The sequence below is a fragment of the Pagrus major genome, chromosome 8, assembly GCF_040436345.1.
Source record: "Pagrus major chromosome 8, Pma_NU_1.0".
NCBI classification, from domain to species: Eukaryota; Metazoa; Chordata; class Actinopteri; order Spariformes; family Sparidae; genus Pagrus; species Pagrus major.
The window spans coordinates 21,880,974-21,897,352 of record NC_133222.1 but is presented as its reverse complement, the minus strand read 5'-3'; the positions used below and the strand labels follow the sequence as shown (position 1 = coordinate 21,897,352).

At 40.7% G+C, this 16,379-nt stretch overlaps 1 protein-coding gene across 1 annotated transcript in view; it reads right to left on the bottom strand.

Annotated features, from left to right (window-relative positions):
* Nucleotides 1–16,379, bottom strand: part of met (MET proto-oncogene, receptor tyrosine kinase) — a 76,037-nt gene that overhangs the window by 13,324 nt on the left and 46,334 nt on the right. The window contains exons 11-13 of the mRNA XM_073471280.1: nt 8,997–9,206; nt 4,784–4,933; nt 539–692 (exon numbers count right to left, since the gene is read on the bottom strand). Of these exons, the coding sequence (XP_073327381.1) occupies nt 539–692; nt 4,784–4,933; nt 8,997–9,206 (514 nt within the window). The remainder of the gene's footprint in view (nt 1–538; nt 693–4,783; nt 4,934–8,996; nt 9,207–16,379) is intronic.

Below are 16,379 nucleotides of genomic sequence, written 5' to 3'. Positions count from 1 at the left end.
CCAAACAAAACCCAGCAGACACACATGCACACAGGTCACAAAAGACACACTGGACTCCTTTTGCAGGTGTGCAAATGGATGAACACACACACACGCACACACACACACACACACACACACAGACGGCGAACACACCAGCGTCAATTAAATGTTTAGTTCTACTTCTTCAAAATATAAAAAATCTTCTTGAAACTATGACTGATATATACTGTACATACTGTACACATACATAATGTATGTTATATAAGTTAAATGTCTTTTTGGTAGACTTTTAGAATTTTTCTCTTTTTTGCATTCAAAATTTACTCAATTTGCAAATATCCTGCCAAACATTTCATAAAACTAACCATACTTGACCTGACTTTAGAATCTGATGAACACATTTCAGAGCAGATAACATTACAAAGTCTTGGGAAATCAATGCCAGTCGGTCACTGTCTGAGTTTTGGATGTCACAAGTCTCTGAATGTGTGGACTGCAGGAATGAACTGACCTTTGACCCCATGACCACACCACAACCCAACATCTCTGCTCTTACCATCGATGTGTTTGTTCCTCCTCCACATGAGCAGCGTTCCCAGCCCGAGCAGCAGCAGGCTGACACACACACAGCCCACGATGAGGCCTGTGTAGTCCTGCTCCTGAGCCAGCGTCACCTTGCCCAGATGCCTGATGGAGTCCGCCTGGCGCCACTGAAAGAAGTGAAGGGATGTGACAGAGTGAAGGAAGGGAATTTTAATAACACCAGTAATTACTATTGAACAGTCCTCCATCCATACAGAGGTCAGAGGTCAGATTCAGTTACTGAAGAGCTGGTAAAGATTTAGTGTAGAGGTCTGAATCTCAGCTCAACAGGACCAATGTCATTAATTCATCTGGGTGGGTTTAGGCACGTTTTTGTGATTTTAAGTATTACCTAAAATCAGTAATGTATGTAACTAAGCACATTTACTCAAGTACTGTACTTCAGTTAATTTTGAGGTATTTCAGCATCTCCATTTTCTTCCACTCCACTACATCTCGGAGGAAAATACTGTACTTTTACTGGACCTCTTTCTTTGTGATAACTTAAGTTACGAGTTACTTTGCAGATTGCATGCTGCATCAGAGTAGCACCTTTTTAATTTTAATTGAAGTCAGTAGAGCTTTGTGCTCTACTGACTTCCATTCTAGTTTCTTACTAAGTGTCTCTGAAGAGTTGACTGAAGGCATGAAGTGAAATCAACCCTGAAAAGAGCATGAAGCAATGATTGCAGCAGCACAAGCCTGACAAGGCAAATGTCTGTCGATGTCTCCGGTTACAGACTTCAGGAAGTCACTGACTGTAAATCATCTGACACTTAATATCAAAGACGAAGACTTAATATAAGTTTATGTCAATGTGTTCACCTAAATATTGCCTGTTTTCCTAATTGTATCATTTGAAAAAGTGTGTCTCTGTCTGAACTTTTACAGACTGCACAAAGGCATCTACTGGATAAACAGAGGCTACCACTGTATACATGACACATATAGTATGTCATGCATGGCATACATGGTGGTGCACATACAAGCATTTAAAAGGCATCCAACTGGCATTCAGACATATGGTATGCAATAACACATGCACACACAGCCACACACACACACACACGGACTGTTGCCTCAGTCTGGAGGCAGATTACATCAGTGATATTGCTTTTGCCATTATTAGGTTTAGTGGAAATGAGGTTTCTACTGCAGATGGGATGGTGCTTGTGTGTGTCTGTGTGTGTATGAGTGTGTATGCTGGCATGTCTAGAGATAGGGGATATATGAGTGTGTGTGTAAGGGATATTGGCTGACCATCCCCTGAGATAAAGGCTCTCCTCTGAAGGACAGTTCACAAGTCAACAGTGATGGGGCTGATAACGTCGGGTCTGAAGCACAACGCTGCTTCACCAGAAGGCGGCCGATGTTATCTTTAAGGATGACATGAGGACGTCTGAGGCTCGGCATGTCGTATTAGTTTGTATCATAAAGGTCTTATCAAAACTCATTTAACTTGTTTGGAGGCTGTTTGTTGACAGAGCACAAAACATAAGTTTCATTATAATGTGGGATGTTCAATGCACTTCTCTTTCCCTTAAGGCTCATTTATGTCTCTTTTACGCACTTTAGCATACTTTTGGATGTCTATTGATGATTCATACATGAGCTTCCAGAAAACGTGCACAAATACGAAATGAATGCAGAGTACGGACAGAGCCCTCTGTCCATATCTGTATCTAACACTGAGCATAAATGAGCCAACTATCTTTACAGTAGGTCAGTTTGCATGAATGCCTTTTCAAACTCCACAAAATTGATCAAGAACTTAAATTCTAGTATCCTGGTCTATTTTGGGTATAGAACTTGGCTTTTCCACCTCGTTCTCTCTGTATTATTGCTAAATATTGGTCCAATATGTTTTTCTTGAAGCTCTCTCTTTGACACCAAAACCTGACATTCACTGAAAAATTTCCTGCTGTCAGACTCCACTTTAGCTGCTGGAAACGTGTTGACATGGGGCTGTGGTATGTACGTTTTGGCCAGATATCCACAAAAAGAACTGAAATACAGTGAACGAAGGGATTGGAAATAAAAAGCAATAATCTAGCAGGTTTTCATTCCTTTTTGTTCCAAATGGATTTTTTTCTATGGGGCACAAGTAATCACAACCTTCAGTGAGTTTATATGCATTTACTGATTAAAATAAAGGTTATAATAGGTTGGATGGCTCTGTCAAAAGCTCCTGCAATACAACGCTACACGACTGCTGCCTTGACTGAGGCAAGAAATTAAACCAGCGGAGGTCAGTGAAACAAGATTTTCAGGAGGTGTTAAGTTAATAAACACCCTTTAAAAAAGAGCTTTTTTGGGATGTTTTCACTATCTATAATAACATATAATTACTGAGGTTTTTTTTTTCAACAATCAGAGTTACAGCAGTTAAACCAAATAAATTATATCCTGTCTAAACTTTCCTGATTAATAAAAGACAGTGTGCGTGTGTGTTTTTCCTCTGACAAATCTATACTGTACGTCCACTTCTCACGACTCAGAGGATGCTTGACTTATATTCAAGTGACAAGACAGCTGGATGCTGAGCCCTCTCACTCAACGCGCTGTGTAATAAATTCTCCCTGAGCCGATTTTATAAGGGACTGCATTAGGACAGGAGAGTTATTGAAGTCTCCAGTAAACGATCTGGAACGCTGAAGGAATGTGGTGTTTTCCATGAATTTCCCACAGCGCAGAATGAAGAGCTCAGAGTGGCCGATGGCAGAACGATCCTGTTTCTGCTTCAAGAGAACTCACACAGTGAAGTTAGTCTTCACTTTTTGTTTTATTACTGTCAACCTGGAATCAAATTAATAAAAAACAGGCAACATTTTGAATAAAGTCTCAAGTAATGAGATGTTATTAATGTGTAACTAAGTCAAATTTAATCAAACACCATTAAAAATAACCATGACTATTAAAAAAATGAACTCTTCTTGCACAGACTCTATCCGTCTGTCCTCACTGTGTTATGTTGTTGCTATGTGGTGAGTCAGCCTCTTCCTCCTCAGAAGCAGGTGCTGTGATACAATATGATACCTTTTATTGCTAAAATTCTTCCTGTGAGCCCGATAATACAAACAGAGGGGAATTTTCATATAAATGCATTATAAGAGGCTTTATGGATCTCTGCTGTGTTGGATCCAGCAAATATCTGATACAGAATATCTGATTAAACATCAAAGTGTTGTTATCATATGAAAGCATCAAACATGCATTTCAAAAGATTTTGAAATGAATACGCTTCGAAGTAACATCATCAAAAAAGGACCACTGAATTGTATCTATGCTATGTGACGCAGGAGTTTTCTACCAGTGACATATTTGTAAGGGGTAATCAAACATGATTAGTTCTTTCAGTCCACTCGTTCCCAGTTGTTCCTTCGTTTCATTGTCAGGAATTGTCTATGTTGAGACAGGATGAGGCTGATCTGTGCACTTGTTTTAATATAATTAACACTGTCTATTCAACGTTTGAAACAAGCCAATCTGAATTGGATGCAGGTCAAAATGTTCTCACCACTTTGGTAGTTAGTTTTACTTGTTTCAAGTTGATTTTAAAAAAGAAAATAAGATTTTGATAATACAGACTTAGAGGAGAAAATTACTTTTTGTCCATTCAGGTGAGTCTTTAAAACATACGACTGAGAAATAAAACTGTTAGCATCGTCTTGTGGTCTAAACTTCAAAAGGACAATGAGCTAATTCAATAACATGCAAATGAAATTAACCTGATTGTCAACAAACTGTTGAACACACCCTGACACACACACACACACACACACACACACACACACACACACACACACACACACACACACACACACACACACACACACACGCACTGCCATCCAAATACAACTTCAACCAATCACTGAAGCTTTCCTCATGCAGGAAAACCGGAACAAGAAGCCCTTTCAGTCAGTGTGCGTGTTTATATCTCTGTGTGTGTTGGGTGTGGATGTGTATTTGTGGTGGGCTGGGTGGTTCTACAAACAAAAGGCTGTATTTTTAATTAAATAGTTGTTGACCAACTGGAGGTGTGAGCACCTGTCTATCTCTATACAGCAGTAAGTTGTGTGTTTCTGTCAGTGAGCAGTTAAACAAAGTTTAAAAAGAAGAGAAAATAATAACAAAGGCAACAAAGGGCCTAAAAGGCAGAACAAAATGTTTAAAATGTTGAGGTGGTTATGTGAGAGTGTAAACTGCAGGTGTGTCTCACCTCCACCTGCAGCTCCCTGGGGGGGACGGCCTGCAGCTCGGTGGGAACGGTGCACTCCAGAGTGTTTCCAACCAGAGTCAGACTCTCACAGCTGTGGTTGGAAACAGTCAAAACCTGGCACTTCATCGCCTCCCTGTCCATCCGGTCACCCTGGAGGAAATAGAGAGAGATGGAGAGGAAAAAAGGGAGATGGGAGGAAAGACAGCAAAAGGGAAGGAGGGAGCAAGGGAAGAGACATAAGAGGTCAACAGTTTGCAAAAGGGTGGAGGTCAACACTTCCAGCTCAGCAACATAACAAGCTACTATTACTGAGGTCAAAGGTCAGTGAGGCCAGACAGTGAGACAAATGTATCTTGTCAAAATAAACTGGAAACACACAAAAATGCAAACTAAAACACCAAAAAGCTTGTTTATGATTTTTAGATGAAATGATATCTGTCAGTCAAAGAATTAGCATCACGGATATTTCACATTAAACCTCTTTCCTCTCAGGTAAGCTCTGTTCACTGCCTACAGGAAGGATGAGTACAAATCAAAGAGCAAGCTTGACCATCATAAACTAGTGGACAGAAATATGATTTTTTTCCCCGTTAGGGAATAGAAACAATTAAAACACAATGAGAAGAGCCTGAGGAGTATTACTGGCCAGCCTTGAGTCCCTGCTATGTAAAGCAAGTCTATTTAAAGATGAATTGGCAAGGTCCTTATACATGATATAGCTATTATGCCTGCCTGTATGGTGCACATTCCTAAAAAGATTTGTATTTAATCAAATTAACACAAATTGATTGGCACAAGATAAAACTGAGCCCAGTTCCATCACAGGGCAATTTATTCATTTTTGGGCCCTGAGTTCAGAACCCCTGGGAGGGCGGGAGAGGGGTGTGATATTTTGGAGAGGTGTTATGAGTGCAGCCTAGCACTGGGAGATTTAAAAAGGCAGTTAGCAGCAGTTAGCAGCTAACTCAAAGAAGACGAGAAACAGCCAATTCATTTAATTATTCCATTTCTGCATAAACACGTTGCCTGAACAAATCCACTGTATTTTGCATCATGTTGTATATAATGCACAGCAACTTTGCGGCAGTGTTATTGTTCAGAAAGCAATGTTGCTGCTCGATATGTATGTTACTCATCACACTGGACGCCAACCCTGTTTTGCCCTCCCTCCTGTTTTGCCCTTTTTTGCTTCCAGAAAGCTGGCATGCTATCCAAAATCACACAGTGGGGCGGCATTATGTCAGCGTAATGAGGGCTCTCTTGCTGGTGAGGATGGTTGAGGGGGAGGTAAGGATTTTTTTCCCCAAGGTTGTCCTGGGATTTGGCTTTCTGCTTTGGTATAAATCAATTTATCAATTTATTAATCGATTTACCAACCTCAAAACTGGGTCTACAAATTTGCCTTTAATAGATAGTTTAAAAGCTGCACACAGAAGCTTGAAGAGTGTGAATATGTGACATGAGTGTACGGTTGTTATCTTTACATTCTGTAATTATATTATCGTCTCTATTATCGTTATATTATATACATGTATAGATAGTATATCCACATGCACCTTATCCCTGCTGTCCTATATTTTTATTCTGCATACTCTGTTTTTTTTTTTGTTAATTTATAACACAATTGACAATACACATCTTGAAATCTTCAAAAAGCCTGAAGCCATGGCTTGTTTAGGAAATACTGGAATTTGGAAACAGAGGGCTTCAATTGTGTTGGAAAGATGGTCCTCAGAGACGTGAAGTATACGGCAGTAAATGAGGTGCAGGTCTGTCTTCTTGGCAGAGCTTGTCATGATTCACAGTGATTGAAAGCATGAACCGAGCCTGCCGCTGCAGAAAATGAGTGAGACAGAGCAACTTATTCTGTTCGCGTGACCTCTAGCGGGATGACAACAAACACCCCCTCTGAGATCTGACTGGAAGCACACACAGCAATTAACCACGTGAGTGTGTGTAACCGAGTTAGTGAGCGCGTGTGTGTGCGCTGTTTGACGGGAAGCTGCGAAAGAACAACGCAGCATAATTTGTTCTCTGACTCGCTCTTGTTCCCTTGCTTTCTCTTCTAGTTCACTTTTGTTTCTGTGATTCCGTCTCCCTCCCTCCCTCGCTCTCTCTCACACACACATAAACACACTTGTTTGAGTGCAGCAGAAGGCAATAAAGAGAATGATCACATTCCTTGCGTGACAGCTTGGGATTTTCCAATTTGACACAGAGTGGAGGCTCGCACCTGTTCCTGCACCCTCTCTCTCTCTCTCTCTCTCTCTCTCTCTCTCTCTCTCGCACACACACACACACACACACACTCACATACACACACACTGCACTTTCGCGGTCTACAAAGCAACATGAACCACTAATTTGCAATTAGCTTACGCACAAAGACAAGATTTCGTAACAAGATCATCCAATACACTTCTTATTCAGTGTGTTTCCCGGCTGAAGGCGTCACAATACTGCACACACAGCAGAGACCAGTTATTAAAGTTATTAACAAGCCATCACCGTAATACCAGTCACTCTAAATAAACTCTTACGATGATGATTAAAAGTGAGATGCTTCCCAGTCTCCCGTGATGTGATTGGCAGCGATAAGAACCTGGCCGCATGCCAAAGTCAGCAAATTGGTTCCTGCATGAGCCGTCGTACTGGTGCATAGCTGTCACTCAGAGCTAAATATTCCTTTATTTGTCTGTTATTGGCTGCCAGTTTGAAGCTAGAGTTATCAGATGGTGCTAAATGAGCCCAGAATTCGCCCTTTACTGGAGACCATTGCAGGGCAGGGTTATCAGATGGCGTTAAATGTGGACCTGTTTCGGTGCAATGCTTGGTACCATCCCCCCTGGGTAAAAACTGGGGGTTTGTCTGGGGCTGAAGGGAGGGATGAAGGGGGGATAGAGGTCTGGTTGGTGGTGGATTTAGCATCGGGGCCAAGGTCACGTCTGGGAAAAGAGAGAAAGAAGAAAAAAAGCAGCCAGGATACCCTGCGAGAGGTTCAGCACAGCTGCCACAAACCGTCGAGCTGCAGTCAACAAAAAAATGAAAGAAAGAAAAGAGGAGAAATATGTATTTCATTGTGTTCCTAAAACAGGCTCAGGGGAATGTGGTGGCTTGTTTGAAAAGCAGCATTAATATGTCAAGAGCTTTGACCTCGGCAGCCAGAACAATGCAAGTCAACAGAGAGAATATGTAGAGACGTATAGCATCTGAGAAGGGATGGGGAGGACGGGGTGGGGGGTGCAAACGATGGGAAACAGACTCCACTTCCTGTTTTTCTTTCAGTATTGTTTCCTTCCCAACTTGACCTGGACCATTGAGGGTTGTACGTGTGAATGTGTCGATTGGGAGGCAAAGTGCGGCGAACAGCAGGATGAACATCAACCTGGGTTCATATTGTGAATACATCCCATTCATTAAAGTCCTGGAAACTGCATCTCTGAATAAAGAAGTCAAACAAATCTCAAATATCAAACTCTGCAGACCTGAACCAGTATTGTGTGTTTGTCAGTTAGCAGACTGGTGCAGGGGGTTAGTATTTCTTGTATTCCGGTTCCAGTTTTGATATGTTTCTGCTTCTAAGCGTTTGAAATTCGCTACAGCACATAAATAGAAAACCTTGAACTCAACTCAACTGGAGTTTCTGCAGGTGTCTTGAGTTTCTGCACCTGTTTCTGCAGGTGCCTTCCCTGCTGGAGTTCTCTTTAACAAGAAATCTTTACCAACGGCGCAGTTTTGTAGCAGGCTCACACCTCTGAGCTCTAACCTTTTGCTGTTATGTGATATTTTTTCAAACATTACAGTAAATGAAAGGCAATGAAAGCAAACAAGTCAACTCCACTACAAACAACAAAATTGAGCAAACATACCTGCTAAGATTAGGTTGTGAAAAAAGCAAGATTTTCTGGGATATTGATAAATGACCTACCCTCAACGCCACAGATTACAAGAATAGACACAAGAATGTGAAAGTAAAATGACTTTCAATTAGTCTTAAATGCTTAACTTACAGCAAAATAACTAACTCTTCTTGGACCCTTTTCATCCATTTTCACTGGCAAACTGATATTTTATTTGTATCACTATAAAATCAGGAGATTAACATGAGAAATTACCCATCGGGAGCCCAGCGGGAGGAAAGGTTGAGAATACGGGAGACTTCCATGAAAATTAGGAGTGTTGGCAGGTATGAACCAACTGTTGTGGCATTTACCTTGAGCTCCACGATGCTCTTGTTGTCCTTAGACGTGAGCTTGGGGTCCTGGAAGAGGGGGTCCTCCACGTAGATCAGGTCCCACTGATCCGTGGAGTAGCCGTCCAGGACGAACGCCACCTTGGTGAAGACGGGAGGCTGCAGACCCAGTTTGGCCAGAGAGGGTGTGGTGCACTGGATGGAGGTCCGGTTCTCCCCGTACACACAGCTCTACACAGTGAGACAAAATGTTGGTTGTAGGTCAGAAAAACTGTACACTGTCCAAGTTGTTGTCGTTTTTTTGTCCACTTGTGCACTTTCACACTTCTTAGCTATTGTTCAGATCTGTGGCGTGTTCAGGAACACTTTCCTCATTAAAGCTCAGGTGTTTGCACCCTTTTTAGGAAACGATGTTGGCACATGTTTTGATGTATTCACGGAAGTTGGAGAGTAATGTTTGGTGGGTCACAGCCACATGAGCACAGCTACAGAAAGCTCCTATTTTCTACTACTGAATGTTATTTTTTTACTCATACCTCAGTGAAGTATTGTATCTTTCCTGTTTTCTTGCTAACAAAACAGAAATATCACATATAATGACATGTACTGTATGTGCACACAAACGTTCTTCCTGTGGGAGTATGTACTGCATTTTGACTGTGAACAAACAATATCACAAGTCAAGTAGAACTGATTTCCGACCAGCTTGGGGTCACACTTTATTTTATGGAAAATAAGATGGATTATGCCTTACTTTGAGTAAAAGTAGACAAAACCTGGAATTTAAGGTCTAATTCAGGTTATAGTTACAGCATATTTTAGGTCTATGGGGTCTTATTAGGATAAAACTGTTTTACCATCTAATAAAGAACATATTCATTCTAGTTTTACGACTCAAAGTACGGCTTGTGATGTCTTATTAGTGTACTGTAAAATGAGGCGTGACCGATTTGGGTTTAATTTAATGGTGTGTATCCGGGGCTGGGAAGAAGCATTCATAAGACCCGATTTAGATTCTATTGAGATTGGGACAAGACAATCATTGTAAAAGACACAAAGACATTTCATTTTCATTGCTGTACTAGAGAACTAGTGACCTCAGCCTAAATTCAACCATCATCCATGTGATCCTGATTCATATCTTATATTAACCTGGTCCTACATCTAAACAAGTCACTTGAATAAAAAATGTTCCTTTCCTACATTTTGGTACTTTAAAGGAGACCTATTAAGCTTTTTCTCTTTTTCCTTTCCTTCAGTGTTTTATATCAGTTCTTCCGCATGTAAAAAGATTTTGACAGTTAAAAAGGTCAAAGTCAGCACCTACAGAAGCTCCTCTCTCCCACAGAAAACACTGCTGCTGAAACGCCTCATCAGTAGCCCCACCTTTAGTTCTGACATCACACGATGTGCATCTACATCTCCTGGTTATACAATCTGGCCCTCATACTCTGTATATACATGCACAAAGAGATTAAACACCTCCACCTCTGAACTTTCCTACTACTCAGAGTAAAATCAGTTCCCTCCTGGTCTTATCTCCGTCACAATGTAGAACAACCGTGTACTAATCCTCAGTTTGGCAGCTTCTTTTATACTCAACACTCTGTATGAGACACCACTTGTTTTCAGCCACTGCTGTGTTTACACGCGTGGCCCGAGGGCACAACAATATTTCATCCCACATTGGATTCAACCCACATGAGCCTCCCAGCTTTTGTGCTGATTAAGACCGCCCGGTGAGAGATAGAAACCTGGAAAACACCCTAAGCCCTTTTTTATTGAGGTGTGGCAGATTTTCATCTTGTCTGGAGAGAGTATCGATAACAACAAAGATAGACGCGATGAGGTTGACATCTCTTCTATTGGCTGATCAAGAGGAATATCTCTTTGAAAGCTGGACTTTAGTTCTGTGTTTCCTTATTTGTTTGTGTGCAAACGTGTTTGCTAGTCATGCAGTTATGAGGGGAAATACAGCACGCATTATTCAGGTGGCACCGAGCCACAGACTCACATTAGGAAAGTTAGCTTGTGCAGAAGAAAGTATGCCAGTCAGAGGTTAGATAAGCACTAACCAAATATAGGCTGGTGTGCACTCAGATACCAGATGTTCAGTATACTGTAACTCAAAATAGCTCCTTGATTCTTTTTAAATGTCCTCTTTGAAGTTTATTATGATGGCTGCAGTTTCATCTGCTGGCTCATCGGCAAATATCTTTGAATTTATCTGCATTTTGTTCCTTTAAGGTATTTTCCCTGATGCACTATACACACAGTAAATCTAAGTTTTAAAATAAGTGGACTTTACTTTGAAAGAGTCAGGAAACTGATTACCTCAGAATTACCAAGTAAAGTAGACTATTTCATTTAAGTTAAGTTACGAGCTAATTAGTTTTAACAACTTCAAATTCTACTAAATCAGTTTTTCTAGATTTCTTTAAGTAAAGTCACTTTGTCATATTTTTCAGTTACAGTTTCAGCTATACCTTTTCCAGTCAAATTCAAGCACTTTCAAGCATTTTCAAGTTTAACAGCAGCTAACATCTGTAGTAAAATAAATATTTACATACATTTACTTTACATTTACTTTACTTCACTTGGTAATTATGAGGTAATTGTTTTTTTTAGAAAGTAAAGTCAACATTTTAAATGTACACTGATGTATGTTTTGTGATAGCATTCAACAGAAGGGTGACAAGTTAAAGAAAAACCCCAAAAGCTTCATGTTTCAAAATGTCTCGCCTGTCTTTAAGAAGACTTGGCATCTTATATGAGCTGGCTGAGTCACTATACAACAATGTATCATGAAAATAAGGCAATTACAATTTGTAGGAGTTAAAGCGCTATCCAAAATTCAAGCACTTTCAAACCTTGAAAACACAGCATTTAAATTAAAGTGTTTTCAAGGATTTCCAGTTAGGAAGAAACATTTGCTGTTAATCAAGATTAGAGAATATGGCTCATCTTTCCCTGTTCTCCGCCACAGCTTCATAAAGACACACATGACTACACAAGCGAAAAGTACAGCATTGCTAAAGGCTTGAAATTCAACAGCAGCAAGTGTTGTAAAACTCACACTATTACACAGTGTAGTAAACAGTAAAGTTACTGAACCGTCCAAACAGAGACTTAGAAGACATTTGGGTCGGGAGGCGTCTTGGAAGGGAACAGCGTCCAAAGCAGGGTGTTACTGGGATCCAGATCTGGGGCAACGTTCCCAGAAAGGAGAAATTAATGGACAGAGTAATGGGGATGTGGAAAATAAATGGGCACGCTAATCTGAAAGCTGTTGTTCATATGACTTCGACAAGCAACAATAAAAGGAGCAGTTTAAGACGCCAATAGTGATAATAAAATGATCTATTATCCCTGGATCACAGCAGACACCTCTTGTTTATGTCTACACTCTGTGACTTCTGTGATTAAGCTGAGATGATGATGTGTTTGATCATCAAAGAGATTGTGGTTTATTCATTAAGCAATGCAAATATCAGTGGGACGTGAGAGTTACAAAAGCTGTTAAAAAGTGTGATGGCACGATGTTCCTCTTCACAGGTGCACACAGGTGAACAAACCAGACTCGTTTGGCTGCACGCTGACAGATCAATGTTGATATTTGCGTTGTGGTCGCCTCACGATAGTGTGTGTTTGTCTTTTGGGCTGCAATGGGACATGTGTCCTTGAGTCGCTCAGATCAACACACCCTTTTGTGACCTTTGAACACAACAAATGCCACCTTCACACCGCTCTTTAGTGAGAGGATGATTGTTGTTTTGGACATTTGATTGACTCATTTACAAAGAGTAATTTGTGCTGAGAGAGCAGAGAGGGAAGGGTTTGGTGTTTTAGGTCCTTTTGAACATACTGGCCATGGTATAGATTAACTAGAATGGCACTCTGTGGAGCGCATACCTCCACCAATGCCCTACAGTCCCCTTTTGTACTGACTTATATATACCAATCACCTAAATTTGCCTGATTTCTCTCATCAAGATCCATGCAATATCAATAAATAATTGAAAATGTTGAAAAATGCCCGGAATCTCACAATGTTAAAGCAATTCAGATCTGCACCAAAGGTTCCTTGGGTCTACTCTGGGTCGAGACCCATCCTCCTCTCAAGTTTGGTGGAAATCTGTTCAGTAGTTTTTGTGTAAATCTGCCAACGAATGAACGGACACGGGTGAAAACATGACCTCTGTATAGTGTGTATAGTTTTTGACCCCTAATGACCCTAATGTTTTTCAAGTTTTAAGCCATGTGTACTTGGTACAAAAGCACCAACAACACCAAGACATGCACAAGCAGCAACATTTAAAATCACAATTTTGTTTGTTAGTGCTTTATATAAAAAAAGAAAAACTGAAAATGGGGCTGAATCTGATGGCTATTTTAACTGTTGATCATTCTGTTGATTATTTTCTTAATTAATAGATAAGTTGTTTAGTCTATACAATGTCAAAAAATTGTGAAAATGTTTATCAGTTTTCCCTAAAGCCCAAGATGATGCCCTCAAATGTCTTGTTTTGTCCATTACTCAAAGATATTCAGTTTACGGAGAAAAAAAACAAGAAAGTATTCACATTTAAGAAACTGAAATATGAAAATCTTTCTTAAAGATTCTTAATGCTCAAACTGATTAATCTATCAAAATAGTTGATTACTTTAAATGTTGGCAGCTAATCGATTAATTATTGCAGCTCTAATTTGAAATAAAAAAGCTGAGAGCAGAAGAAGGTGCAAGTGATGGAAGGCTGGCAGGTCAGCTGCAGCGCTTTTAATTTAAAATAAACCACAGGAGCAGGATCAGGAAAACACAACAGACGACGCGACAAAGACCGAACGAAAGACTGGACTTAAATACAAACTAAACTAAATAAGGGAATGAGGTGCAGGTGGAGCGAGGTGGAGAAACACAGGTGAGGGGAACGAGTAGGGGAAACAAGAGAGCAGGGAAGGAGCTGATAGGCTGGGAAAAATACTGGGAATGAAGATGATGCAGTGTAGGTGTGGAGGGAGAGCAGACTGGGGAGGAACACAGGAAGGGAACAGAGCAAAAGACACAGTAAAACCCAGAAAAAGAGGGGGACCAGGACACTACTGTGAACTAAGACTTGATGAAAAAGAAGAAACTGAAGCTTGACTGGTTGGGAACCACTGCATTAGGGACCATGGCCCATAAAGTTTGTTACGCTCCAAATAAAGCTCAACGAACTGGCTGAAATCTGACTTCCAACACATTGACTGATATCTGACTCCCTGGAGAGTCGCTCCGACTGCAGTAGCAGCAGCCCCGTCCAAGTATCGCTGAAACTTCCTCATACACTTCCCAGTCTGACTCCCCAGTGAGCGATAGAAGCCCAGATGGACACACGAACACAAAGTCGCAGGCATCCGTAAGCGCTTGAACACATTTTAAACACACACACATGCAGGCATGCAGAATGCATGTGTGTGAAGGTAGCGTTGGGTCACCTAACAAAAGCAATCCAATTAACCTTCCTCCTCCACACACCAATAAGGAGCGAGTCGAAGGACTGTAGGGTAAACCCCCTCTCCACCACTCTCCCAGGGGCAGCGAAAGGAAAAATATCCTGTGAATTAGTGGAAACCTCAGTCAGTTTCATTGTTCAGGCGCTGTCTCCTCTTATTTAAGGCAGAGGAGGTGAAGGGGCTGTATGTTGGGAGCAGCTGTAAATACAATCGGTCAGAGAGCCGGGCAGCGAGCGGGCCGAGAGGTTTACTGTGGGGTGATGAGAGAACCAGCGATCCCGAAAACCTCCGCCGTCCCCGAAGGATCATTAGTGTAACAGCCTGCGAAAAAGCCAAGTCATAACGGAGCTCCCACGTACAGAAGTGCTTGTCAAATCTAGAGTGATTTATACCAGTGGAGTTTTCTGCTGTTTCCTACCATGCTGTTTTCTGCTATCATATACTTTGGATTTAAGGGTCTGTGGTTCAGATGTGTCTTTGCTTGTTACGTTGATTTTTTAGGTGTAAATTTCACTCTTTCCTCTTCTGCATCAGATGTTTTTGTAACTAGACATAATGTGTTTTGCATCCTACACTTTTATTGAAACTGACTGCTTCTTCTGTTTGTTTTTCGCTGGTGTGTTTAACCATTCTGCAAAGGACCAATACTAAACTACAATCATTAATCATTTGTGGATACTTTCTGAGTTACAGATTGCCCGGTGGTAATTCAAAATCTGCAAAATCTTTCCTTGACTTAAGTTTGAGTGACCACAAACCAAAACCCAACTTTTTGGAATGATGTCCCAAAAGGACTTCTATGATAAATATAAAGAGCGAGTCCATGCTGAGATGAGGTTGTGTTGATGAATGGGCCAAACCCAGGTCTTTCACCCAGGAGACTGGGGTTTGAGTCATGTGTGAAACCAAAGATCAACACTTAGCTTTTTCTTTTCAGTATTATGTTGCATTTTGGTTGCATTTACAAAATGATCATGGACACCTGGGTAGTAATAGCACACACACACACACACACACACACACACACACACACACACACACACACACACACACACACACACAAAATACTAGATTGCAGTATAAGAGAATAAGAGAAGATCTGTCAACAATAAGAGATTGCTCTCTTTTGCCATTGCGGTCAATGTTGCAAATCAGTTAGTACGATATATTGATGCCAGTATCGGATTCAGAATCTAGATTTTTAATTTATCTAGAGTCGCCAAAACACTAAATGTTTATGTGATTCACATCATTCCAGAAAATGTACTATATCACAATGATACTGTGATATTCAGATATTCAATGGCACACAGAACATATTTGTTCAAATACAAAAAAGCACACACAAGAACAAAAGGAGTGCCTCTTTTTGTTGCACATAAGTTAAAAAAAATTCTGACATACATTTTGTTTTTGGAATTAAAGGTCCAATTTGAAAGATAGCTGATTGTTGAGTCTCATTCCCAACTCATCAAATACTGAAGCTTTGGGTTGGTGGCCAGCCTGACCTACCAACCCAAAGCATCAGTATTTGACTTGCTTAACTATCTTACGAATTGGACCTTTAATGCTTCAATGCAATATTTATCCAACAGGTTTGAAACAAGCGGCAACCTCTGAGGCAGACAAATGAAGCTAATGTAGAAGTGCCAAAAACTGCAGTTCCTCATATGGCCACTTGAGGCTGGCTTGAGTCAGTCTCCAGAAGACGGCATGTTAAAATGCTCAACAAACAGAAATTAACACGGTTACAGCCTGGTTCGCGCAATGATTTTGACCTCTATAGCTAATCTCCCTATTCATGTCAACTGTGAGAGGGTACATTTTTAGATAACCTACTTATTTTACATAATTAGAACAACGCTGCATTGAGTGACAGCTAGCCACTAGCTCTCAAGCTAGCTGTCAGCA